The sequence below is a fragment of the Populus euphratica genome, unplaced genomic scaffold (genome assembly GCF_000495115.2).
Source record: "Populus euphratica unplaced genomic scaffold, PopEup_1.0 scaffold87.1, whole genome shotgun sequence".
In the NCBI taxonomy this organism is placed as follows: domain Eukaryota; kingdom Viridiplantae; phylum Streptophyta; class Magnoliopsida; order Malpighiales; family Salicaceae; genus Populus; species Populus euphratica.
Window position 1 is genome coordinate 426,621 of NW_011499900.1, and position 27,911 is coordinate 454,531.

The 27,911-nt window shown below is 32.3% G+C and overlaps 3 protein-coding genes across 6 annotated transcripts; all 3 read left to right on the forward strand.

The window, feature by feature from the left end:
- The first annotated feature begins 3,070 nt into the window (after window positions 1–3,070).
- LOC105132629 (Polynucleotidyl transferase, ribonuclease H-like superfamily protein) lies at window positions 3,071–4,482 on the forward strand. The gene is made up of 2 exons (XM_011036230.1): window positions 3,071–3,176; window positions 3,344–4,482. The coding sequence occupies exon 2, from the start codon at window positions 3,462–3,464 to the stop codon at window positions 4,284–4,286; it is 825 nt and encodes a 274-aa protein (XP_011034532.1). The 5' UTR covers window positions 3,071–3,176; window positions 3,344–3,461; the 3' UTR covers window positions 4,287–4,482.
- Window positions 4,483–6,162: 1,680 nt separating this feature from the next.
- On the forward strand, window positions 6,163–8,051 carry LOC105132631 (Ribosomal protein L7Ae/L30e/S12e/Gadd45 family protein). The gene is made up of 5 exons (XM_011036231.1): window positions 6,163–6,262; window positions 6,365–6,408; window positions 6,968–7,265; window positions 7,595–7,660; window positions 7,745–8,051. Exons 2-5 carry the CDS (start codon window positions 6,401–6,403, stop codon window positions 7,802–7,804), a joined length of 432 nt encoding a protein of 143 aa, XP_011034533.1. The 5' UTR covers window positions 6,163–6,262; window positions 6,365–6,400; the 3' UTR covers window positions 7,805–8,051.
- A 3,529-nt stretch (window positions 8,052–11,580) lies between these two features.
- Window positions 11,581–22,457, forward strand: LOC105132632 (Tudor/PWWP/MBT superfamily protein). 4 transcript variants are annotated; one of them, XM_011036233.1, is made up of 13 exons: window positions 11,581–12,191; window positions 13,734–13,937; window positions 14,058–14,239; window positions 16,018–16,144; window positions 16,236–16,433; window positions 17,321–18,262; window positions 18,351–18,437; window positions 19,650–19,723; window positions 20,674–20,725; window positions 21,081–21,167; window positions 21,279–21,322; window positions 21,465–21,536; window positions 21,614–22,457. In XM_011036233.1, exons 1-13 carry the CDS (start codon window positions 12,090–12,092, stop codon window positions 22,062–22,064), a joined length of 2,622 nt encoding a protein of 873 aa, XP_011034535.1. In that variant the 5' UTR covers window positions 11,581–12,089; the 3' UTR covers window positions 22,065–22,457. The 4 variants fall into 4 exon arrangements, with proteins under 4 accessions (XP_011034535.1, XP_011034537.1, XP_011034534.1 ...); XM_011036235.1 differs by having other exon boundaries at window positions 11,583–12,191; window positions 17,348–18,262; window positions 18,348–18,437; XM_011036232.1 differs by having other exon boundaries at window positions 11,583–12,191; window positions 18,348–18,437; window positions 21,614–22,444.
- The last annotated feature ends 5,454 nt before the right edge of the window (window positions 22,458–27,911 follow it).

Sequence of the window (27,911 nt, forward strand, 5' to 3'; positions counted from 1 at the left end):
TCTTTCCCTTCCTTTTCCCAATCTTTTTCGTATGGACACACTCTCCATTGTTCTTCAAAGGGAGCATTGCGGAGTGAATAAATTTATTCTTCAATAGTGAAGGGTGTTTTTATTATTCATTACCGGACTAAGTCTGACCCAAACCTAAATGCATTGGATTGGTCTAATCTAATAAAATTAAAAAAATTCTTAGATATTGTATTTTATTAAAAAAACTAGTGTTTAACATTAATCAATGACACTATATAATTGCATTAAAAAGAGATCATATTATGATGAGCATTTTTATAATTTAATCGCAATCCCAATTTTAGTCCGATGATTTTGTACCTGATGTTGTTGCATGCTCAGGAAACTATGAAAACTGTAACCCTTGCCGGATGAATTTCGTACGTAATGAAATTACAGATAATTTAATAAAATAATAAAAAATATTTTATATAAAGTATTATTTATTTTATGGTGTAATAGTAATAGTTAAAATCGATAATAATTAAATTAAAAACCATCAATATTAATATATATATATATATATATTAGTTATTTTATAACCTTAATTTGAAAAACATTCTTAACTAAACACATTAAAATAATTTTTTGTTCAACCTTACTTTTAACTAAATATATATTTTATCATACCAACCTTAACTAAAAATAATTTTTTTCAAATCACAATCATTAAACAGCTTTTTGTTTAATCTCAATTTTAACCAAACATATATTTTATCAAATCAACCTTAATTAAAAATATTTTTTATAAAATATTTTTTTTTCAGATCACAACCATAAAAGCTACTATAATATCTAACACACTAGTTCAACATCCACTCATAGACCTGGAGTATATATGGGCCTCATTCATGGAAAATTTAATATGGTTGGTTTTTAAAATTAATATATGATAAATTATGAGTTTTATTTACGGATTGGATTGATATGTGTCGAGAAAATATTAGGTTGAGATATTATTACAAGAGGGTCAACGAGCCACTACAACTGTTTGTAAGGCCACCGATCGCAACTATATGCATGTCATGGTCATTGGCTCAACACTTTCGAGTGTGTTTGGTATTGTGGTAGATGTTGTGGTTGTGGTTTGAAAAAAGTTGTTTTATAAAAAGTATTTTTAGTTGAGGTTGGTTTGAAAAAATAAATGTGTTGGTTAAAACTGTGGTTGAAATTGAAGTTGAAGAAAAAGTAATTTTTAAAAATATATATTAATATTGATGATTTTAAATTTAACTATTATAGAATTAATTACTCCTATTATATCATGAAATAAATAATACTTTATATAAAATATTTTTTTTATTTTATTAAACTATTTATAATTACATTACGTATAAAATTTATTCGATAAGAATTACAGTTTTCATAATTTTTTAAGCATGTAAAAAAATTAGATAAAATATTATTAAGTATAAAATTGATATTACAGTGTGAGTAAATTTAATTTACTCTATATTAGTTTTTCGAGAAAAAAATAGTGTTCACATCACGGTGCAAATAAATTTAATTCCCTGTAAACTAGTTTTTTTAAAATATTAATAAAATTAAAAAAATATTAATAAAAAAATATTAATGAAATTAAAACTTAAAAAAATTAACACTTAAAAAAATATTAATAAAATTAACACTTAAAAAACATTAATAAAATTAAAGAATATTAATAAAATTAACACTTAAAAAAATATTAATAAAATTAAAAAATATTAATAAAATTAACACTTAAAAAATATTAATAAAATTAACATTTAAAAAACATGAATTAAATTAACACTTAAAAAATATAATAAAATTAAAAGAAAAAAAAAACTGAGTGAACAGTGCAGTGAATTGTACTGTTCACTAAACAGTGCAATTAACGTGCACAGTGAATAAAAAACAGTATTTATCTGCTTTTTATTAACTGTGTTTTAAACGTAAAAGTTACGTGGAATCCATGTACAATAAACTGATTTTTTTTCTTTACTAAACGACTACAAACTGTGTTTTAATTAAAACGCAACCGCAGCTGCAGCCGCGTAAACAAACGGCACCTTCAACTCTACTCCTGGTGTGTTTGGAGAGACGGTACATCATGGCTGCTGATAAGATCATTTTAACACATGGAAGCTATGATATTGATAAAGTTAGCCCGTCAATCAATTGTCGTAAATGTAAATAGACTTGTAAGTAGATATTATATCATGTTATAGTATGTATTTTTTTTTTATAATTGTTTTAGCATTGTGAGGTTAATATATTAATATTCTTGAGCATATTATAAATTCAAACAAGATTTTTATAGGTGAATGGTTGAGTGTAGTTATAAGATAATTATTGTTGGAGGCTTTGCTTGTTTGAGAAATTTTTAGTTTTGAGCATATTTATAATTTTTATAACTAAGTTGTTTAGGATTTCAAATCAGGCTTTTGCTGGTGAACAAAAGCCGCATTGATGGTACTGACAAAACCGCTAACATCGGACTCATGTTCTCGGACTGAACTCTTTACGGGAAAACTTTTTCCCTTGCTCGAACAGAATCTCGTGAGAACTTTTCGTGGTTAGAATGTTTCTTTATGTTTTCTTTCTTTCTTTTTAATTAATCGCCTGTCAATCAAGTTGCATCAGCTAGAGATTGGGCTCGGGATTCATGTTCGAAGATAGTTTGCTGGGAAGGACTTCTTTACAACACCCCAAGGGCATTATAATTCTGATTTATGATCTACAAAAAAAAGTCACCGTCGATACACTAAAATTAATTGAAAAAAAAAACACTGAAATAGCAATGAAAATGGAATATTAATAAATATGGGCTCGAGCTCAAAAACAAGAAAAATCTGATTCCTCAGGGACTGGATCCTTAATTTCTGTTTTGTTCACACCGTGCTGTGCTGACGAAGCGAAGAGGTAAAAAGAGAAAAGGAAGCCTCTTTTCCCTCAAAACTGTCTATAACTATATATATATATATATATATACATGGAACACAAAATCAAAGACAAGAAAATAAGAAAAGACAAACAGACAAAAGACAAAATTACTGTATTTAAAAATATCTCTTTCACTATCTTCTTCTGCTTTATAATAACAACTTTTTCTTTGCTTACTCATGTTCTTCTCTCTCTCTCTTAATGGTTGTTTCTCTCTCTCTAGAAGATCTCTTATCAGATCCTTCAAATCTATTTTATTCCAGGTCAGATTCCATCTCCCTGTTTCTCCCTCTCTATTTTCTTCTTCTTTTTACTATTCATTGATTTGTTTGGATCGCTATATGTGCTTTCTTTACTTGTTATTTTCTTGTTCATGGGCATCTAGGGTTCAAAGCTGATATGGGTTTCTTGTTTTTGAAATTTGTTGCAGATTTGGTTTTATGTGCTGGGTGATTGATAGGTTTTGTTAGGGTTCGGTGCTGTTTTTGAATGTTTAGTTTGATTAGGCATTTGGGATTAAGCAATTTTGTTGTGGGTTTCATTTTGTGATGTCGTTGTTGCTAAAAGGTGATTCTATTCTAATTCGTGAGGTGTGGAATGACAATCTCGAAGAAGAATTCGCGCATATCCGTGAAATAGTTGATGATTTCCCTTATATTGCCATGGACACGGAGTTTCCGGGCATTGTGTTGCGTCCGGTGGGTAATTTCAAGAATAGTAATGACTATCATTACCAGACTTTGAAGGATAATGTGGATATGTTGAAGTTGATTCAATTGGGTCTTACCTTTTCAGATGAACAAGGGAATTTACCAACTTGTGGCACGGATAAGTATTGTATTTGGCAGTTTAATTTCCGTGAGTTCAATTTGAACGAGGATGTTTTTGCAAATGATTCGATTGAACTTTTGCGGCAGAGCGGGATTGACTTTAAGAAGAACAATGAAAACGGTATTGATGCTGTCAGATTTGGTGAGCTCTTGATGTCGTCTGGGATTGTGTTGAATGATAACGTGTACTGGGTGACATTTCATAGTGGTTATGATTTTGGGTACCTGCTTAAGCTTTTGACATGCCAGAATTTACCGGATACACAAGCAGGGTTCTTTAATTTGATCAACATGTACTTTCCAACTCTTTATGATATCAAGCATTTGATGAAGTTTTGCAATAGTCTTCATGGAGGGCTGAACAAGCTTGCAGAGTTGTTAGAAGTGGAAAGAGTTGGGATATGCCATCAAGCAGGTTCAGATAGTTTGCTTACAGCTTGTACATTCAGGAAGTTGAAAGAGAATTTCTTTAGCGGCTCCTTGGAAAAGTATGCTGGTGTGTTGTATGGTTTAGGTGTTGAGAATGGACAAAATATCCATTGATCATGAAAAATAGAAAGAAAGAAAAAGCTTAGAAAGATCCTTTCAAGTTGATGTGGGTGCTTGGCACCAGAATTTCTTGTACACTCTTGTACAACAGGTTTCTTAAACTATGAATATAATCTCCATCTACTTGCTTTCGTTTCTGAAGTATGGTGAACATAAAACATTTTGTTAAATGAAGACACAACATCTATTGTTCTCTTTACAATTATAAGACTGCACCTTATCTTTATCCATTGCCAGCTAGTGCAGCTTTCCAGGCTACTAAATTCTGCTCTAGGGACGTGCTTATTTTTTCTGTTCATCATCTCAGTTATTGTTGGATTGTTTCTCATTTTCCTTATCTCTCTGCTTCCTTAATACATGAGTTGCTTTCTTCTTTTTTCACCTCATTGGTCTCCCTCCCTCCCCGCACCTCCTACTACAATAATCAGATTTAGTAGCAAACTGGCTTTGTGGCTTTGAAATCTTTTTTACTTTTGAGTTTATTAGAGTTCATTCTTCAAGCACATTCTAAAGATGATTTGGGTCCAGAGTTAAACTGTAAGAGAAATGTACTTCAATTCTTGTTGGCTTGCATAAGTAGTCAACTATGATTGAATGGTTCCACGAATGTCTCGTATAGCTAAGTGGTTGGTTGCCCCTTTCCTTTCATCTTTCCTCATGTACCAATTTCTCATGGTGTTTGAGATGCAACAAGCATTCAATTTTATTTTGCAGATTGCAGGTTGACACAGCAATTTTTCAGGAAATGAATCGAAGATAGTATTGGTAACCTTTTAATGTTGCAATTGATATGCATAGTGATGGTGCTTTATTGAGCTCCGGAATCATGATGCTGTACTTCTAAGTCTATGTGCGTTGTAGGTATTTCACAGCTGTGCAGGGGTCTTTTTGGACAACCTCTGGGCATCCTTTTGTTTTCCATCAGTTAGTTCGCAACTTAAGCTGTATTTCTTTAGCTGCAGAGGTTGGATATCTGCTTCTATTTATACGCCAAGTTGATAGAGAGCGTTGAATTGCTTTGATTCGGAAAAATGCCTGCATGTTAGATGGATTTGGTTTTGTAAAAGGAACAGGTTTTAACTTGTATAATCTTTTTATTGAAAGAAGGCAGCATGTTTCAGCAACAACCTTCTACAAAGGCAACGAGACGACCAACGACAAGCCACAAAGTGATCAGTTTCCCAAAGGGAGAAAAATCATGGTTTTTAAACCAATCTGGGATATGCATTTTTGATCTGATTAACTTTAGTTAAAAAAGGCTAATGGGTTTTGTCGGATTTTTCTCGAAGCTAATCAAGTTGTTCGTGTAAGGTTGGGTCATTCCAGGTTATTTATTTATTTATTTTGTTGAAATTCAATTCAATCTAGACTCAAGTCTCACGTTTACTAGTAAGATTTTAAAAATAAAATAAAATTAAAATCCTATTTATTATTTTCAAAAATAAAAATTAAGATCTTTTGAACATATATAGTTATAAGTCTTGATGTGAGTGATCATATTAATTGGTATATTAAATCAAGTTTTATATCAAAATGATATGTTTGCAGTTTTTTTTTTAATCAAATGACAGATAAAATTCAATTCAACATGAAATCCGAGGCAGTTTGTAAATCAACGAATTCAATATATCTGATTGTGATTATTTATTTAATTAATAGCAAATTGATTAGAAAAAGAATTAATCTTTATTTATTAATTCCTTTTCTTATATATATAGTTATATTTTATTGGACCATGCTCTGTCTTGATTTCCAATTTATTGAGGCTCCTCTCAGCTCGATATTGGGCCCGTTTTAAGGCCCTGACCAGTTTCATGTAAGAAACCCAAGAAAAGAATTGAAGGACAAGACGGTCAATTAAGAATTAGGGTTTAATAGGTTTCTGCCCCAGTTATATTATCGTCTCCCGTCACCACCCTTCTCCTTGCTTTGCAGACACACAAGCAGCCGGTCCATCTTCACTTGCAAAGGTCATTGTCCCCTTTCTCTAAATCAAATTACGTTCAATTCTTGAACTTGTTTTATCTTGTTTGACATCTGATTTTTTTTCTTGGATTTTTTTGGTTTTGCAGCGAGGAGATTTTAAAATCATCAACAAAACCCGAAAAATGTCAAGGTATGTAACTGTTTGAATAAATGATGATTTTAACTCAATTTTGCTTGTGTTTTCCTGTTTTAGTAGCTATTATAGTTATAGTATTTGTTAGAGGTTAACTTGTAATTCTTTATTTGTGGGTTTTTCTTATTGGTGATAATGCTGTTGCACATTTGACATGCTAGGTTCTTTTTCTGTTTTTTGCTATTGCTTGTGGTAATTGTCTACATGTTGGATTGATTTATTCTTGAGAGCTGCGGATGGTTTCTATGCTGTAGAGATTAGTCACATTTCAACTTATCATCTTACAAGTGGATCTTGATCTCTTTCAATTTCTTAGCTTTCAGTATATTATTTAAAGCTTTTCTAGTGTTTCTTTGAATTATTTTGCTTTTGCCAGAGGCCCTCTCTTTTTTTAAAAAAGAAAAAAAGTGATAGAAAGGACAATGTGTTAAAAAAAATTACACGAATTTAGATAAATCACTGTAAATGTATTGGCTATTTCCTTATAGCCAACATAATGGTGGGGCATTGTGTATTTTATTTATTTTGATGTATCTGGCTTTTCTTGCTTCTGCAGTGAAGAGACTCCTGCTCCTGCTGCTGGTCCTGCTGAGACTCCCGCTCAGCCTCTTGAGGCCATGGACTTGATGACAGCATTGCAGCTTGTTCTGAAAAAGTCCCTTGCTCATGGTGGACTTGCCCGGGGCCTCCATGAAGGTGCCAAAGTGATTGAGAAGCATGCCGCCCAGCTCTGTGTATTGGCAGAGGACTGCAACCAGCCAGACTATATCAAACTCGTCAAAGCACTCTGTGCTGACCATGGTGTAGGCTTATTGACAGTTCCCAGTGCTAAGACTCTTGGCGAGTGGGCTGGGGTAAGTTTAGTTTTTCTACTAACCTTTTCATCTTAACCATTAAAGTTTTTAGTCTATTTATAGCTTAGTTGTAAATTGCTTTGTGTTTTTTTTTTCCATCTATTTTCTGAAATCCACTTCATGTTATTCTTTCCAATGATTGAGTTGTTGTCTAGCCTGAACTAGAAAAGGTTATGTTCCCATTGCAGGAGTAATAGTTGTTACAGATCATGTCTTTTCTTTTTTCTCTGCCAAAACTTGCATGTTTCATTCCATTAAGAGCTTTAATTTTTTGCTTAACCTTAACATTTATGTAATGGCATTGTTGTTTTTTGCGTCCCTACATGCAGTTATGCAAGATTGACTCTGAGGGCAAGGCCAGGAAGGTTGTTGGCTGTTCCTGCGTTGTTGTGAAGGTACCGATCCTTTCAGGTATAGCATGCTTGTACTGACTTGTCATCTTAGGCGTAACATTTTTGTTTTGTTTTACTGGTTTGCAGGATTATGGCGAGACAAGTGAAGGCTATAACGTTGTTCAGGAGCATGTCAAGTCTCACTGAGTTACAATGGATCTAATGAGTTGAATTTCATATGTAGAGACCTTTACTCCATGTTTTCATGGACCCACAATTCTATGGGATTTTTTAGTGTTTTCTAGTCTCCATTTTTCCGCCCTGGGAATTTTGAGTCTTCGCTTCCTGTGACTTTTAATCAAGTTGGTTCATGTTGTGGTGAAAATCTTTCTCGATACATGAAATGCAGAATTAAGGCCTTGATTAATATATAGATGATGCGCAGAATTAGCTCGTAAGGCTGAGCTCTCTCTTGAACGTGCCAGTGACCAGTTTAATATTGCTGCTGAAATGACGCATGATTTTGCAAGCATTTCTCAATTTCTTGCTTCGATTATCCAAGAGCCCTTCAAGAAGTTATTGATTTGAAATTGATATTTAGAATTAAGTTTCTCAGATTTTAGCATTTAATGCAATTAAATCCCTGTGATGGACATCCTGTATTCACATGCCAAACATTGAAGCCGTTGGTTTGTTGTGCAAGCTGACCACGCTGGTTTATTTGGATGGTTTTTCATGTTAAAATATATATTAATAATATTTTTTTATTTTTTAAAAATTATTTTTGATATTAACATATTAAAATAATTTAAAAATATTAAAAATATATTAATTTAAAGTTAATAAAAAAATAAAAAAAAATCAAATTTTTTCAAAAATATTTGTAAATCGTAGAAGCAAACAGATAAAATAGTATAGTGTTGTATAGATAAAAAAATTTTAAAATAAAAAATAAACCAAATTCTTTCCATGAATTATTATATTTTTTAAAAAGAGTTAAACTAGTTTTGACCATTTGATTGATCATAAATCAATTTTCGTCTGATAAATAACTTGTCAATAAATTTAAATTAACATGAAATTGGATATTTGCAGTTGAAGGTGGTTGGAACGAAGCTTTAGTTTTAATGAGTAATTGATAAGGACACTTCACTGGATAGTACTGTTTAATCACACTTTACTGGAATGAAGCTTGATGAAGTTGTTTTTAATCACAGTACTTAAAATAGGGAAATGAGCTCACTGGAATTATCACACTACTTAAGATTCATATTCTATGATTTGAAAACCTTTCCATGTGATAATTAAGTATACAGTAATAGCAATTATCACTTAATAAAATTATATATAAAAAATAAGTATCTCTGACAATATCCTTTTAAGTAAATGAAGGAAAAGATTCATGAGATAATTTTCTGTATAATTTAATAAAACAAATCCGACATGCTGATCAGTAAAAATAACCAGTAATGCTAAACTTTTATAATAAGAAGTTCTTGAGTTTAATCTTCGTAAACTTGTTTCTCAAGTTACCACTAATTAATTCGGTTCTTACCTAAGGAATAGTTAAAGTTATGTTTGGTTTAAGGTTAAAAATTAGAGATTAAGTTACCAATTTCTTACCCTATCACTGGCTCCCTCGATCCCTTTTAGAGGGTTAAGTGTCCACTCTGTAACTTTTTTTTTTGTTTTTCGTTTTTTATTGTTAAAGCATTGAACATGACTAAAATGGGTTGGATGTTAATCTCTTTATCTTTTTTATATAAAACCAAACACAGCTTATAAGAAAAAAAAAATTTCTATTAGTGAATGTAGGAATATGCGGCTCTTTTATGGTATTATAATCTATATTTTATTTAAAAATATATTAGAATAAATTTTTTAGATGTTTTTTAATCATCTTGATATATTAATATAAAAATAAAAAAAATTATTTTAATATATTTTTAATTAAAAAATATTTTATTTTAATCTATGAGTAATACATCGGCACAATAAATCAATATAACACCAGCACTAGCTATAGCAATAGCTAGGACAACGAGCCCCCTAATTTACTACAAGCCTTTGTAGCTATCAGATAATTAAGTTTTAAAATCTATGTTGTTTTGATTTTACGAGAATATTTTAATTTCAAGATTAGATTTTATAGATTTTGATATTTTAACTTTAATTAATTATGTTTTTTTAGGAGATTATATTGATTTTATAGTCTAGGTTACTAGCCTTTTAATATTAAATTTATTTTTTTATTCAGTTATCTTTGTCTCGTAACTTGGATTCAGATATAACAAGTTAATTTAATCAATTTATTTTTTAATAGTTTTTTTAATTAATTTTTTTAATTAATATTATATTTGATTATAAATTAAATTTAATAATTTATTTTATTTTTTATTAGGTTATTTTAGTCTCATTATCCATTAATAGTACTTAATGGTTATCTCAGGTTAACATGATTTATTTTTTATATTATTTTTTTAATTAAGATTTTTATAAATTTTATCATTCAACATTGACCTTGTTTTTTATTAGTTTTTTCCCGTCTCATAATTTAGATTGCAAGTTTAGCAAATTAATCTAATTGACTTGTTTTTTTCTTTTCTTAGTTGATTTTTTTTTCAATTTTATCATTTAATATTATGTTTGATTGGGAATTAAACTTGAAGATTTATTTTGATTTTTTTTTTGTTATGTTATCCTAGTCTCATAATTTGATAATAGTACTTAATGATTAACTCGATCCAACTTAACTTGACTTATTTTTTATGTTATTTTTTTAATTAATATTTTTATAAATTTTATTATTCAACATTAAATCTGATAAAAATGATTAAGAATCAAGTTTAATAATTTATTTTGACTTTCTCTCTATGGGGTTATTTTAGTCTTAAAGCCAAGGTCGTGAATTTGATAAGCTAACTAGAATTAAATCAAATTATTTTATTATAAGATTATCTCAATATGATAACTCAGATCATGATTTTAATAAATTGAATCATATTGTTTTTTATATTTTTTTAATTAATTTCTTTTTATAATCTCATTATTCAATATTAGGCTGTTTGGATATTGAAATTCATAATTTATTTTGATTTATTTTTTATGAAGATATCTCGGTTTTATGACTCGCGCTACAAGTTTAACATATTAATTTATATCTTTTTTTAGGTTATTTTTTAATTGATTTTTTTAATCTCATTCTTTAATATTGGATTGATTGAAAATTAGACTTTCTAATTTATTTTAATTTATTTTTTTATAAAGTTATCATAATTTCATAACTTAGGTCATAAATTTAACACGTTAACTCGTATTGTCTAAAATCAATTCAATATATTGTTATTTTAATATTAAAAAAATATTATATTGAAATTTTGTTTAGTCAAATATTATTTTTAAGAGTTATATAAGTTATTTTTATTTAATAAAACTAATATGGTTACATTGATTTTATTTTTATTTAATCCCCATAGAATTTATTTTTTTAGAAAAAAATATTAGTAATATTTAAATATTTTTTTTTAATTCGACTATAGTTTAAACTATTCTAAAGCAATGATGTGCTCGGACGTTAGAAAAAAATATTAGTAATATTTAAATATTTTTTTTTTAATTCGACTGTAGTTTAAACTATTCCAAAGCAATGATGTGCTCGGACATGTCACTATTTTCCTTATATTCTAAATACTAAAAAAGAAAAGAAAAATCCAAAATCTAACTTGTTTGTCAATTAAACTAAAACCCGTCTTCTTTGTATCATCTTTTCTTCTAAACTATTTTAAAGCAATGATAGTAACAATTTTCCTTATATTCTAAATCCTAACAAAATAATAATAATAATAATAATAATCCCTAAATATAACTTGTCTGTCAATTAAACTAAAACCCTTCTTCCTTGTATCATCTTTTCTTTTAAAGAGAAAATATTTTTTTGAATATTAATCTTAAAATTTAAATTTAGAAAGTCAAGAAAGAAAACAAATCTCCTATAACATACAACCTCTGATTTGGTGTAAAACTAGCGAGAAGGCTACACAACCTTTGCCTCCTTAAAAAAGAAAAAAATGAAAATCCTCGACGATCCCCGAACACTATCTGCTGTAATGCACATAAAAGGAGTGAAAAAGACCATAAATAAATAAAAAAGGGAGAGAAATCGAGAATTCCCAAAAGCCAGAACCAAAAAAATGTCCAAAACCCAATTATTCTAACCCAATTGAATTAATGGGTTGAATCCGAGGAAAAAAACCTGCTTCTCTGGTAACCTCTGCTTGCATGCACAACACTTTGCTAAAACTTAGCTGTGGTGGAGTTGTCAGCAAAACAAATCCCTCGCGGGTTTAATAAATACCATGTTGCTCTTTTGTTTCTGGTGTGGGTTTGAGTGAAAAGTCTCTGAATTTACAGCTCTGAATTTACAGAGAAAGTGAGGGTCTTTTGTGATTTGGGTTTCTGGGGTTTTGGTTTTCGTCGTTGAAAGAGTGTTAAAATGCCTTACAGTGAGACGGAGCTTCAAGAACGTCTCAAAGAGGCTGGAAAAAGTCTCTTAAACCCTCCATCATCTGTTGATGACCTTCTTGACATGCTTGATGTAATGTCTCGTCACCCTCTTCATCTCTTTGTATATACATATGTATTTTTATTTGCTTTGTGTGCTTGCCTTTTTTTTAATGGTCTTTGACATTGTATTAGAATGTTGAATTGATTATTTGTTGAATATGTTTTTTGGGCTTCATTAGTTGGTGCAGGGATATAAACGTTTTGGTATTTTTGGTGACGACTGGCATGGATTAATGATTGTTTGTTTGGCAATTTTGCAAAAAAATGTTGTTGTTATCGTATACGGGCTTCATTTTTAGTTCCTTTAGTCATGTATAAAAACACACTAGATATTGATGTTTGTGTAAGTTTTTTCCCCGGGATTTTGTTGTTTGCATGCCTGTTAATTGGAGTGTTGAATTTGAAATCGTTCAATGTAGTTTTAATGATTGTTGAATGTTGGCTGTTTTTCGGATTTCATTTCTGATTTTTTACTGAGCCTTATATGACCTCTATAGAGATTAATTTATCTTTTGGCTTTGTTGCTTATTTATTCTATTGTTAGGATTGTTCCCCAGGAAGGGATGGATTTATGGTTGATAATCATTTCATGATAAATGGGCTGGGAGGGATCTTGCATTTTCAATTCCATTTATTCATAAAAAATTACAAGGGTGTGTTGTGTTAATGTGCGATGTTATGACAGGGGTGCATAATGTAGAGAGGCTCTGCATTTATACTCTTGCCTAAGGGCATGGCTGATGCCTTTTAGGATGAGTTAGGAGCAAATGGACTTGCAGGCAATCACTCCTGGCAGGATCCAAAACCATCGACATACATTTGGGTTTTGGATGCCTATATCTCTCCTAGACTCTGCACCTAGATATTCTTATTTTTGTTCTCAGATATTTTCTACATGTGAAACTTCTTATAATCAGAACTGTGGCATTACCTCAGAATGCAACTGGCACGCTATGTTTATATATAATTTTGCAGCTATTGGTGTCGGCATCTTCTATTGGTATGATTGGAAAATAACTGATGGAATTGAACTCTTGGTCTTGCTTGATTTATTGTTATTAGCAAATAAAAGTTAGTAAGGTCTGCTCTAGTTGATGTGTATGTGTTAAATGGTGGCACAATCTTATTTGAGTAATTCAAATCAAAATGGTTATCCTACAAAGACGTTGCCATCTGGTTGATGAGGATTGTGGCATGATGTGTGTCTGGTGATGAGTTATACAAAGATTCCAGCTTGCCTTAATGGATTTTGAAATATAGATGTCTTTTCTGTTGCTTGTTTTGGATGATGCACTTTAAACTGTCTTTTAGGGTGCTTTTTATTAATGGGGCTTTTTCAATGGGTCTTTGCTGTGACTCTACTTGGCTTTCATATAATTTGGGCTTTATTGCCTGTAACAGTGTTTTTGTTCTGTGATGTCATTTTTCTTGGTTATTTGATCCTTGGATAGCTTCTGTACTGCTTCTTTCACACTTTTAGAATCATCATATTGTTTCTTTACTATTTTTTAATTGCTTTGGTCATTGACAGAAATTGGATTGATCTGTTGTTGAGTTTCATTTTTTCTTATAGAAACTTGAGCGTTTCCTCGCAAATGTGGAGCAAGCACCACCAAGATCAATGCAAGATGCTCTTTTGCCTACAATGAAGGCATTAATCTCTAGTGCCCTTTTAAGGCACTCAGATGAAGATGTAAGGTTTGCAGTTGCATCTTGCATGAGTGAGATTACAAGAATAACAGCACCAGATGCTCCTTACAATGATGACCAAATGAAGGTACTCCTAGCAGATAAAATCAATTTTCACGTGTGTGGGTGATCAGAACAAGATTTCTTCATTACATTTTGCTACATTTTTCCGGGCTCTTATGCTGTCTGCTTTTCCAATGATGAACAGGAAATTTTTCAATTGACAGTAGCATCTTTTGAAAAATTATCCCAAACGTCTGGTCATTGTTATACAAAGGCAGTTTCAATTCTTGAGAATGTAGCAAGGGTGAGGTCATGCTTGGTGATGCTGGACCTGGAGTTGGATGAACTAATTATAGAGATGTTCCAACACTTTCTGAAATTCATCAGGTAAGAGTTAAGAGCCTTGTCAATGGCATTAGCTTTTGCTTCACAAACTTCTCATGTTTATATGTCATTTTCTGAAAGATATAGGGGCCACTGCTACCATGTATTGTTCTATCTCCCATTTACAATCGAACAGACTGTAGTACCATCTTCAATAGCATAGTTCCATAACTAATTTGTGTTCATTCTAAGTTGGTGAGTAATTTCTGCTCATTAGATTCCATAACTTGACTTTTTGTTAAAGAGTAACATTGTCATACCTCTAAAAACTAAGTTTTGGAGCTGCTAAAATTAAAGAGAATAAGGGTTTGAATAATAATTTTGTTAATTATATTGGAATTTCATTTTCAGAACTTTATGTTAAGAGCATGCCAGGAGTATACTTATTTTTTTTTTCCAATTGTATTCTTCATTCAGCAATCTTTTAGAAACTCTCAGAAGTTCCATATGCAGTTGTAGGTTCCTTTTTATGCGTCAGGAGGAGTTTTCTTACACTTAAAATGCATTTCTATATAGTTCCCTTCGGAAAATTGATTCTTAGTCTAGATTGGATTGCAAAGGTCTACTGTCTATGATTATGGAAAAGAGGATGAGGATTATTATGGATGAGAAGCAACCCAAGAGTTGTTTGTATGTGGCAATGCGCCTTACCCACCTAAAGATTGGACATCGCATCATTTGGCATCCTTAATATGGAGTGATTAAGACAGCCCACTTGAGGTGTGCATTTCATGGGTGGCGTTGTGCTTCTTGGGTTTGCTTGTGTCCTTAAAAAAGTGGTGGTCACTGAGAGGGAGAGGATTCATTTACTCAGTTTCATGATAGTTCGTCGGATTTCACCTCATGGGAAACTCCTGTTGACTTCAAATGGAGGTTTGGAGATATTAAGATACCTAAATTGCCTATTGCTTTATGATCAGTGCGCCCTCAAAGAGTTCATTACATGACTACATATCTAGTGTTTTGATTCTGTTCTTATTTGGTGTTCCAAAAAATCTGGGAAATTTGGTGGGATTTTGGATGATAGACTCTTTGGTTAATGTTTGGGATACCATTGGTGGGTTGTTACCTAAGTCACCATAAAAACTGGAAAGAAGGGCAAAGGTCATCAGGGCCTTGGTCTCTACTAACAGTGTTCTTTGCTTCTATCTTCATTGATCATGGCATGAATGGAACAGATAAATGATGAACAGAAATTTCAGTTATACAAACAAGTGGAAATATACTGAACAGAAGACAATAACAGCTATATATTTGTCAGAGAAGAGTGCTGTAGGGTATATTTTATATCATGGTGTCAGCTCATCTTTGTGTCAAATGGTAACCTTATTACTAAAAATTGACACTGCAATAGCCTATGTAAAATGTGTGAGACGCATTCTTGTGCTAGGGTGGCAAGGTCCAGAATTTTTTTAAAACTGGTTTCTCGATAAAATCGACAGATCCATTATGCTAAGGATGCTGCATTTATGATTGCTGTTGTTTCAGTTCTCATAATGAAGCTGTGGCAGCATTATTTTTATTTTTGTTATCAGAAGAATCAGTGATAGTATATTATCACCAGAGAGGTGCAAAAGGATCCATATAGTTGACCTGAACTAGTTTGGCACTGTGGTTTGTTTGTTGTCTTGTTGTTATAGAAGAAGCAGTGGTAGCTTGGGACTTGTTGTTTGCTTTTCTTTTCTTTTCCTTTTTTTCCCCTCCTGTCTACTTTCATTTAAATGCCTATATTTATTTTGTCTCTCTTCAACAATTGATGGGGTTTTTTTCTCAACTTTTAGGTCCAACCATCCAAAAACTGTAATCTTAGCCATGGAAACAATTATGACCCTGGTCATTGACGAAAGTGAAGAAATCTCAGCAGAGCTTCTCACTCTACTTTTAGCTAGTGTAAAAAAGCAAAACCAGGTGTGTCTTTCATCGAATGTTTCTCCTTTGCATCATGATCTTGATAGATTCAGTGAGATTTACTCTACAATATCTTACACTATGGTTCCAGAGTGTTTCTCCTATAGCATGGGAGCTTGGGGAAAGAGTTATCACTAACAGTGCTGCTAAACTTAAGCCCTATCTCAAGGAAGCAGTGCAGTCTACAGATATACTTTTGGATGAATATGCTCCAATAGTTGCTTCTATATTCCAAGATGACTCTTGCACACTCGAAGGTGATTATAGCAATCTTTCTGGGGAACATTTGGTATGTTTCTTCTCTCTGTCTATAACTGCTTGAAATCTGAGTGGAGTTTTTCATGATGTTGTCTTGCAATTGTAAAATTGTTTCCTTGTTGGAAAACTGTTCTAGTGCACTTGTCTCTTGTTAAATATAAATCCTGACTTCATTGTCAAGGATGAGTTTTGGTTTCTCTCTTTATCTTTTTTGTAGAGCCTAAAACCCTTATAATTTTCTGTTGCAAGATGAGGCCTATTTTACCGTCTTATACTACCAGTGATTCGCTAAATTCACGCATGGTTTTGTATTTTCTTCATTTCGTTAAATGAAGCCCTTTATTTCAAATTAGAACAAATCAACCCCTTTGCTTCTAAGTAAAGGTGATTTCAGCCCCTTCCCTTCATTCCATTTCTAATTAAATGGCCAGCTAAATGCCATGTTATGATGTAATCAAATGGAGAATCTCAAATTGGAAGTGGAGTTAATTTGGTCCAACTTAAGGGACATGGTTGATTTTACTGAATGTGCAAAGCAGAGGGACCACATGAGATTGTAGTCATGCTATTCACATTTTGGTTATCAATTATCAATCCATGACTAATACACCTTAATGCAAAATAAAATAAAGAGAAATAAGAAAACTCATGACTGTTGCAAAAGCTATTTAGAGAGGGAGCGTATATTTACCTCATATGTATTTGAGGCACACCACAAAGTCTAGGATGAGTAGTCTTTTTTTTATTCTTTATAGAAGTGGTTGCGACTTATAAGGTGAAAAGTGGGTAGCGTTTGTGGCTAAAGCTCTTTTGCTGTAATCTTGGATTATTTCTTGTGTTTAAACTAGGTTTCCATTTAATATAATTTCATGCTCATCCCTGTAAAATTATTTTTTTTCTGTTGGCCAAATGTCCAAGGGATTATCACCAAATGCTGCTTGTCAGGGAGAGATTTTTGAAGGCAAGGATGTGATTCCGAAGTCAAAAGCAAGCAAAGGAACTGCTTCAACTAGAAATGCCGGGACTGTCAAAAAGGATACTGCTTCAAAAATGCTAGACCCTTGCTTTCTTACTGAGCATTCTAAAAGCACTGATGCACAGGACAAAGCTGAACCTAAAGTCAGGTTAGAAAAGGAGCCAAAGACCGTTCCAAGTAAAAGGGGCTGGAAACCTAATTCTTTGATGAATCCAGAAGAAGGCTACGATCCTTGGTTTAATACAGGAAGAAAAACTACTAAACTTCCCCGTGAAAAACATCATGATAAAGGCACTGATGTTTTATCCTCAGAAACTCCAGTTTCCAAGAAGGTAGCTTTGTCATCAAAACATTTGAGTGTGACCAAACCAACAGGATTTACCACAAAAACTGGTCAAATCTCAGGGTCTTCTTCCCTATCCCCACAGCAACAGATATCTGCTGGAAGTCATCCTAAAGGCAGCCGACCAAAGAAAAAGGGGATCAGCATGAATGAAGATGCTGATCCAAGTCCTTTATCATTGTCAAAGAGTGAAAGCGTGAGTGCTCAGGTTGAAGAGAGAGCTCCAGAATCTGATGATATTATTTGGATAAAGCGTTCTAAAGAAACAAGTGACTCAGAAGCAAAGAAACAAAAGCACTTAAGAAAAGTTGGACTTGGCTCAAAGATTACTAAGAAGATATCTCTGTCTTCTGGACATGTAGTATCTGCAAAGAAATCAGTTGTCCTAAGTGAACCTGAGAAAAAGCCTCACCATCAGTCAATTGTGATTGCGGTCAGGAGATTTAATAAGCACAGCTTGTCAGTCCCAACAGACTCTAAAAAGAAAAGGTCGTTGGATGGTACATCAGATGAGGATGTTAAGGAAGCATTTAGAGATAAGGTATTAAATGAATAAGAACCTGACAAATATTTATGTTTGTTGTGCATAAGCTTTTCTATTATCTTGATGGTTGCTAGTTGTACAGAAGGTTAAATCATTACACGGGGAAGGAAGTTACCTGGAAGAAACCCCGAAAACAAAACTCAAGAGGAAGCGTACTCCGAGGAAGGAAGTGGTAATAATCCTTATTTCTTGTTACTGAATAACTTGTTTCTAGTCAATGGAACTTTTCTTCTTTTCTCGTCCTTAATTTTCATTTCTAGTTTTCCACTTTGTAACATTTAGCTCAACTGGTATTCCTATGAATTAGTTTGTCTCTGTTTGAAATATGGACATACTATAAAATTGCTGAACAATGTTCCATAAAATAAGGTTGAAAAGATGAATCATAGTGGTCTTTGCCAAATTACCTAATTTTGAAGTGTCTAGAGAGAGGAGTATATCAGGTTGACAATGTGCTCTTTATTTCTGCCGGTAGACCTCTGGTACAGCAGTTGATTTTTTTTTTTTTTCCTATTAGCTCAACTGCCTGCCCTTTATGCATGTCTTGAGTTTGAAATGCTGTGCTGCTGCGAGATCTAGTTGTTCTACCCAATGATTTGCAACTCAAAAGTGCAGTGAGATGTCACAATCTCAAAACTGCTTTGGGACTGGGAGGCGAGCTTATTCTTAATCACTGTGAAGGGAGATAAACCTCCGACTAGTTTTCCATATTGACTTAACGGATTGAAAATAAGGCTATAACCAACAGAACTGAAAGGGAAAAAGTGGAGTCACACAAAGGCACAATTATGTACTTCGGCAATCAGAATGTTTGTGTGCCGTGGGCAAGTTATAATTTTGCTTTCTTGTTTTATTGATGATCTTGAAAATATTGGACTAATAGTCAAATTGCTATTTGGGCAGAAGGAGGTTGTTGCATTGGTGCTCCAATTTTGTGCCTTGAACATGAATAAATGCCAGTAGTCTTTTTAAGTCTAACAGGGGTGGTACATACTTGTGGTTTACAGTGATGATGTGCCTCTATCTGATATAGGGTATAAACCATACAAATACTCTGAAGTTATCTAGTAATTGTCAGTTCTTATTGGAATATCAACTTCATCAAATAAATTCATTTCATGCTCATTGAAAACTATCATTGAGACCTAGTCTTTTCTCTTTGGGTTATCATGAAAAAGCTCTGTTGAAGCTTGTTCTGGAGCTCTTGGATTGTGACAACACATCTTGGGATCTGTCACATGCTTATGCATTGTTTTTTTTTTATTCACCTGTATTTCATTTAAGCATGCTTATACGTTGTGCTTATAGATAGAGATTTTTTCTTGTTCTTCTATAATCTTTGTTCGTTTTCAATTTATTGAAATGACTATTTTCTTAAATTCAGTCTTCTGGAACTCCTGATCTCAGTGAGCAATTGGTTGGTAGCAAAATAAAGGTTTGGTGGCCAATGGATAAGAGGTGAGACTTGAACATGTGACTTCTAGTTTCAATTTTCTGAAAAGGATATGTTAGATGGTCTGAATTTCTCTTGCATTTCCTGTCATGTCTTGCTTCTTGTTGTGTTGTACTTGTCTTCAATCACCAAAGCTTGTAGGACTTGATAAATTTTTGTACTATGATCTGTTAGATGGACTTCTACATGTTCTATGTTCATATTGGAGACTGAAGTTATATATGCTGAGTATAAGGTCACTGAATAGGCTTTTGAAGTGGGATGAGAGCAATTTATTCATCATTATCTTGTTTGTTTTTCTCCCAAAAGTGCAGACTTGAAATGATAATGAAATCTTTGATGACTGCATGCTTACTGGTCTTGGAAATAACTGCTTAACAAATTAGCTGAAGAGAGATCATGTTGTCAATTTGATGTCTTTGTCTTCCACCAGGGTTCTAACGATTACAGTCATGACATGGACAAGGTGGTTCTTTCGGTTTGTTTTATGTTGATCCTTGAACATTACAAAATCTTACTGAGGGTGATTAAAAGGGTTAGGCAGTGTGTCATATTCTATTAGAGAGGATCTTTCATTTGAACGTCTTTACATATGACATGCTGTAATTTTCTTTATTGATCTTATATGGTGTATCTAAGTTTTCCTTTGACGGAGAAAGTTGATGTTTTTATTTACTGTATTTTGAGCTTCTGAAAACGCTTTTTGTGGGTGCGGAGCTATTGCCTGATGTCAGCTCAGCACAGAAAGAAAAAGAAGAAACCATCAATTTGTAAAAGAATTCCACTTGTCACTTGCTTTTTATTTTTAGTGAACGCAGATCATGGGTTTTGAGATGGACTAGACATCTTTGGCTGGGAATCTGGCTTCAGAAATTCGAATTAATGCTCAGCTTTCTTGATCTTTCCTAAAGAACATCCATCATGAAGTTTCTAAGCATGATTCCTTGTTCTGCAGGTTCTATGAAGGAGTTGTTGATTCCTATGACCCCATCAAAAAGAAGCACAGGGTGAGATGACTCTGAGTGATCCCTACTTATCTGGAGAAAAAGGAAGGAGGGGGGAATAGCTTTTCGAACCTGTCTTCTACTGTTTCAGTCTTTATATAGCAATTGTGACTGTACCTGGGGCCAAAGTTTATGATAAATCATGAGAAATTGTCTTACAGCAATGACTCCTTTTGTTTGTCTCTTTAGCTTTTCTTGTAAGATCTATGGATCCAAATTACTCCTTTGATGGAGTAATTGGTTCATTGTGGATGATAGAGTCCAAATCTTCTCACCCAACTTCCATCATCAATGGGGCTATCTATCTTCATTTCTGCCTATCATAGCTCTAAAATACTTCTGTTGATGACTTGTTCAGGTCTTGTATGCTGATGGGGATGAAGAGAAGCTTAATCTCAAAAGGCAGCGGTGGGAACTAATTAAAGATGATATTTTTCCAGTTCAAGTGGGTCTCTTGCCCCATCCTGTGCTTCATATTTTCCTCTTCTTGTATGTTCTAGAACTGTTCCAAAGAAGTAATTTAACTGGCTTGCAATTGTGCTAATAATGTTTGCAGGAGCAGGAGATTGATGTTCCAAAAGCTGCTACTTCATCTGACGGGTAAGTTTAGTTATCATTTTGCTTCAAAGTTTTATAAATAAGACTATAATAACATGGTTTTCCCATAGTTTGTAGATAGGTTCTTTTCTGATTCCTTAATGTTAGGTCTTATCTGGGCTTTGCTTTTACAATGTGTTCCCAGACTGCAAAAGGCAAAATGCGAGACGAAGTCAGAGTCACGGAAGAGATCAAAGGCTCTTTCATCCTCAAAAAGGTTGGCTTGCATTCTTTCGTTTGAGTTGTGCTTTTCAAATGGTCAGCTAATGACTGAAATGTATGATTGCTTTCCAGGAGCAGAGTTGCCAACATTTCCAAAACTAGAGCTAGAAGATCTGCATATGGTGCTGTGCCTAACGAACCAATTCTTGTCAACAAACCTGCGGATCATGACACATCTGGGTCAGGTAGTGGTTCAGAAGATGATGGGAAAAACAAACCAGGGTCAGATAGTGGTTCAGAAGATGATGGTGAAAATTCTACTGTCAAGTTGAAGATCGACAATCCATTGCCTGATATCAACTCCAAGCAAGCAATGCCAGAGACTGTAAATCCATCTGACAATGGAAGTCCCAAAGCTGGTACCGAGTATTGTAGCTTCAACTCTGAGCAGACAACTTCAGTCGGTGTGACACCATCCAAAGATGGAAGTTCCAAAGGGGATGATGAATCTCATGGTTCGGATGGATCTACTAGGGAACAACAAGGGGAAGTGAGCTCTTCCTTTTCACCTGAAACTGAGTAGGAACTGGTAAATCTCGTGTACAGACACAGCGGACGGAGACGCATAGGGAAACGTTGTGAGTTTGGTTTCGTTTAGAACTAGTGTTAGTTTTAGCGCCTCTGTTTTAGGCATCTGAAGGATATATTTTGCGACCCTAGTGAAGTACATGCAAGCAATCCTTCGGCTTAGACAGGAACAATGGTTTTGATCGGGCTTGTATTGTAATGGATCCCGCAGCCCATGACGTGTTTAGACCTCAATTTGATTGCAATCTTAAGGGTGTTTATGAAACAACCTCTGCCACATTATTTTAAGGACTCTGGATGTTGTAACGTATGCATTTATGAAAAGGAGGATGTTTTAGGATGCAATGGTATCATGACATGGCCAGGATTTCATACCTCGATTTTCACTATTCTACAAGATTTATTAATCTCTTGTCAAGCCGACTAATCTGGAGAAACTCTTCTTCTCTTAGCTTTTAACTTGCTCTTCTGTTTGCAAATAATTAAATCATAGGAACTACCCCATAAATTAACCGAAAACCTCGATGCAAAGGACATCAAGTTTTTTGAAACTTGAAAGCTGACAAGCGCGAACTAAGTTTGTCAATGGATGAAGAAGGGGGTCCAAGTAGTTGGCCTTCATAGTTAAATGGTCATCTGCAAGCCGACAAACAAGAACATAGGGTTGCCAAAATGAAATAACATACGCTTACATTTTCTCCCCCTCCATATTATATTACATACCAAATTATTGAATTTTAGGACTTATCTTTGAAATCTCCCTCCTTGATTCTAATTGAGTGAAGTCATGCTTAGAAAATCATTCGCAAAACAAGTCATGCTAAATTCGATACAAATTGATGTGACAGTTGATGAAGAGTGAGCAGTTAATGATTGATCAAAACACAAAGATAAGCAGTCATTACTGCGTCTATTTGTACAAAAAATGGGTAATTTATTAGAATTATTCGCTCAAAATTTGGTAATGGTGACGTGATTTGGGGTCAAGCGTCTTTGATGTGCTTTCCTTGAAGCTTCTCCAACTGTTTCTCCGTGGAAGTTTTCAAAAGTCTTCATATGTGGAGGTTGTTGATCGTGTATAAACGTAGTTTACTTCTTCTTTTTTTCCAAATGTTGAAGACTTGAAATAAATATCAGAGTGGGCATGTTTTTCAAAACCTTGGAAACCAGTCATCTACGTACCTACCGCGAAACTTTGAGGGCTTCAGAAATTTTCTTCCATGAAATCAATCATGTGAAGAAATTAATGCCAACGCTATTACGAGGGCAGGACCAAGACAGCATTTTTTCGTATAAGGCTGCTTTCACATCTTTCCTTTGTCAACAAGATACAATTTTCTTGAAATCTCCGCGCGATTCAGATTAAACGCGTACATGCATACAAAAAATGTCAACCTCGCAGTCCCAACCACCAAAGGGAAAGTGGTGGTTTAAAAAAAAAAAAGGGAAATTTTCTAAACGTTAGAAAATATCAAAGAACACACGCAAACAAAAGAGAGAGAACAGTGGAAATTTTTTGAGGTATTTGGGAGAATTTTTATAGAAAAAGATTTTAAAAAAGATTTTTTGAGGTATTTGGGAGAATTTTTATCACTTTTTTTTGTGGGTTCTGATGCTATTCTCTCTCTAATCTTTATGTTATAAGTATTGGTAGTTAGAACATAAAGATATTCCCCAGTTAATCAATTTAGCTTAGCATACCTATGGAGACTCTCTATTTTTTATTATGACTTTGTTAGGTCACCTAAAAAACAATCTTGCAACTTTAGTTGGACTTTGAACATAGGATAGCAATTTAGAAAACAAATGTATTTATCATTCGAGTCAACATCTAAGAGAGGATGGATTATTATAATCGCAAACAGTGATGGAAATCTACTAGTAGTTAGTGCAATTGACTTTCCAATTAATGGTGTCTTCTTTTGTGTTTTTCTGGCATTAGGTGGTGTACGACCTAGGTCATGGGGTGAGAGTGCTCGGGAAGTTCTGGATTGATGTCGTCGGAGATGCATGGCTGGCTAGGTTGGTGAGATGGAGACAGCCAGCCACATCAAGCGTGCTGATTTCGAAAGAAGGGAAACATTGTGGAAATTCCTTTCCCCGTTAAAACCACTTCTGATCTGGAAATCTGATGCCGTAGTTTCTGGTATCAAAATAGTAAAATATAGAATGGAAATTATTAGTTATTATCCTGCAATAATAATAATAATAAAAAAAGATAGAAAATGTATAAAGATAATATATTTCATATGCTTTCTATTTCGAAAACAGGTTTATTTTATATTTTTTAATCCAAACACGTTTTTGTTTATTTCATATATATATATATATATATATTATTTCTATCCTTAAATACTAACCATGCACTAAGATTCTCCAATTAAGAAGCGTTCATACAGAGTCACAGTACTTAGCTGAGGCTAAACTTGCAAAAAAAAAAACGTTTTTGAAACAAAAACTTTTTTTTTTTGCAAGTTTAGTCGGCGAAGAAACACTCTTTGTCAAGAGCTATGATTAGAAGGAATTAAATAACTTTATGATAGAATCGTTTGTGAGAAGCAGTCACTGTCGAAAGCTGTCAAGTATTAATTAGAGATCATAATGTGACAGAAAAAAATCCTAGTCTTTGCAGATTTATAAACAAGACTTTATTATAGTTTTTTTTGCAGGAAATAGTCACTGTTGGCTGTGCTTGGGATTGTGTTTTTTCTTTTTCTTTTTAAAGATTTTTTTAATTGTTTTAAAATTATTTTGATGTGTTAATATAAAAAATAAATTTTTTAAAAATAAATAAATAAATATTATTTTTATACATTTTTAAATTAAAAAGACTTTAAAAAACTAATTCAAAACACATTCTAAGACCTCTATCACTAGAATCCTTATTTCTAACTCAATCCCAGTAGTTAAAACCGACCCACGTCCGTTAAGCTGGGAAGATTTATAATTTCATATATCGTTGTGTAGTGTGTTTCTTAAAAAATATTTTTGTTAAAAAATATATTAAAATAAAAAAATTTAAATTATTTTATTTTTAATATTAACACATTAAAATTATTATAAAACACTTAAAATTTTTTTCATAATAAATATATTTTTTCAAACACATCTAAACATAAATTGAAACACAATACCAAACCAGCTCTTTAGCCTCCTACTATCTACATAATTGAGTTTAAGTGGGTGACTCAACAAGTTTATCTTATAAAATAAAAGATAAAGCATTCACTATCTTGTGATTTCGTCCCCTTTGAGAATATATTTAAATTGAGTTTTACAAGTTTTTTATATTTTTAAATTATTTTGATGTATTGATGTTAAAAATAATATATATATATATATATTACTTTGATGTATTTACAAAATAAAAATATTTTAAAAAATAATCATTATTATATTTACAAATACCCTCGGAAAAAGAAGGGAGCCATATATAGATTATTTATTTTAAATAGCTAAAAACCAAATAATCCTTCCCGTGTGAGAAAAAAAAAATAAAAAATTCATCACGTACCCTTGCATGCATTATTGTATTTCAGTTATATCAACTCCTTTATTCAAATTTAATTCATATAAAATCTTCTACTTTAATTCAATGATAGAGCTCCTTGGTTTGATATCACTAAATGGACTTGCCATTAACCAAATATGATATGCACACATGGCCAAAGCTGATAGAACTCTGATTCAATTATCAATAGTGTAAGACGAGCAAGATATGATTTTCTGAGAAAGAAAAGGAGCAAATCCTTTAGGGTATTACACATGCTAAGTAAATGGCACCCAAGACAAGAACAAAATGTTTCCTTAATCCGACGATGCTATAAATTAGCTCCCGGCCCTGAGGCAAAACAACGACTCAGACAACGGCCAGCTTTGTCAAATTCTTTTGTTTCTCAATCGGTTCACTGGCCGGCCGGCAACAAACTGCTAGTTGAACATCAAAAAGAATAAAGAAAGTGACGATGTATTGATTCTTTTGCTGTTGTGATTTTGACTTTGACTAGATTTTCCACAACCGGATTTAAAAGTTTTATCTACTTAAATTTATATTAGTATTTATATTTACAGTTTTTTGACAATTATTTTACTGACACATCCATAGACAAAAACAGTCCGATAGAAAAACTCTAGTTAGTAATTTTTGGTTTATTAATGAGTTCATTGTTAATACATTTATTAATTGATTAAAAAACAAAAAAAATATGCAAAAAAATAAAAATAATTTTTTTTTACTTTATTCTGGCAGTATTTTACTCAGAAAGTTTGTTATATAACTGATATAATATTATATGCAATTCCATTAGTGTTTTTATTTGTTTGTTTGTATATTCATCGGTAAATATAACATATCACTGATAAAATATCATTTATAATTCTGTCAAAGAGTTAACAATAAAAGTAATATTTACAGTAATTTTTTTTCAACTCTTTGGAATATATAGACGGATGTGGTCCATTAATAACCCTATCAATAACATTTTAAATATATATTTTTTAAAAAATATATTAAACAAAAGTAGAAAAATAATTAAAATAAATTAAAATCAAATAAATAAAAAGAAATTAAAATAATATAAAAATTAAATATTTATTAAAAATTTAAACATTCAAATATAATAAATCTAATACAGAGACAATGCTAGATGAGAAAGAGGAGATTGCTAGTCATTGTTAGGACCGTGAGGTCCATAAAAAAAAAAAACACATGAACCACTCATGTGTGATCTCATCTTTATCACCACTCAGCAAAGTTTTCTATAATTTATAATAAGTTATTCATATTTTTTTAATAAGATAGGTCATTTGATCATGTATTTATTGGTTCAGTATTATCTTGAACTCAGGAGCTTGAATATTTGGAACCGATGAGTATCCAAAGATCAAAATATCATGGGTCAAAATTTTTGATAATGTTTGTAATGTGGTGGTGTAATATATTTTTAAATAAGGCATAAAATAGTTTTTAGATTTTTTTAATATTAATATATTAAAATTATATAAAAAATATAACCTATTCAAAAAATATTTTAAAAAATAGATGAGACCATAACGTCAAACCATTATGGTTGGTGTTACCGTGTAGAAGATCATGTCCTTTGATGAAAATGCTATTCTAAATAAAAAACAAACGTTCAACAAAGAAGAAAAAGAAAAAGAGACACGTGGATAGGAAGAGAAGAGAACTAGATGTAAGAAATTGTCAAAGATAGAAAGGGAAGGACTCTCAGGATCAACCATTACATGATGTGATGGGTCTCTCTTTATACAAGCAAGAAACAAGAAACATAACGTTGTTGGTCAGGAGCATTGTTGAACAGGGAAATTAAAAAAGGAGGAGGAATAAACATGGATGGTGATTGTTTATTTCATTATGATTCACTTATTCTTGTGCATATATGATAAATAGATTCAACTATGCATTTCCATAATCAATTAATGTATTTTGTTTTGTAATTATCCAAGAAAAACTATGTTGATTGTACACATCTTTGAAGATTCAAATAATATCGGTTCTTCTTAAGAGACATAGTGTGATAATAAAAAATATAAGATTTGTATAATAAATTTTAAATTTAAATTAAAACATATATTTTTTATAAGAGTTTAGAATAGTCAGGGTTTTATTCGTTTACTTGAACCTACAAAATGTTCTTTTTAAGGGATAAAGTTTTCTCGAATAAAAAAAAATCTTTGATGAAATTTTTTTATTAAATCCAAATAATAATAATAAAAATAAAGTTAAGGTAAAGATATATATAATAATATCCTTGAAGATTTCATTATTTCGATATATAAAGATTTATTAGTAGCTTATTACATTAACCACCCCCCCCCCCGG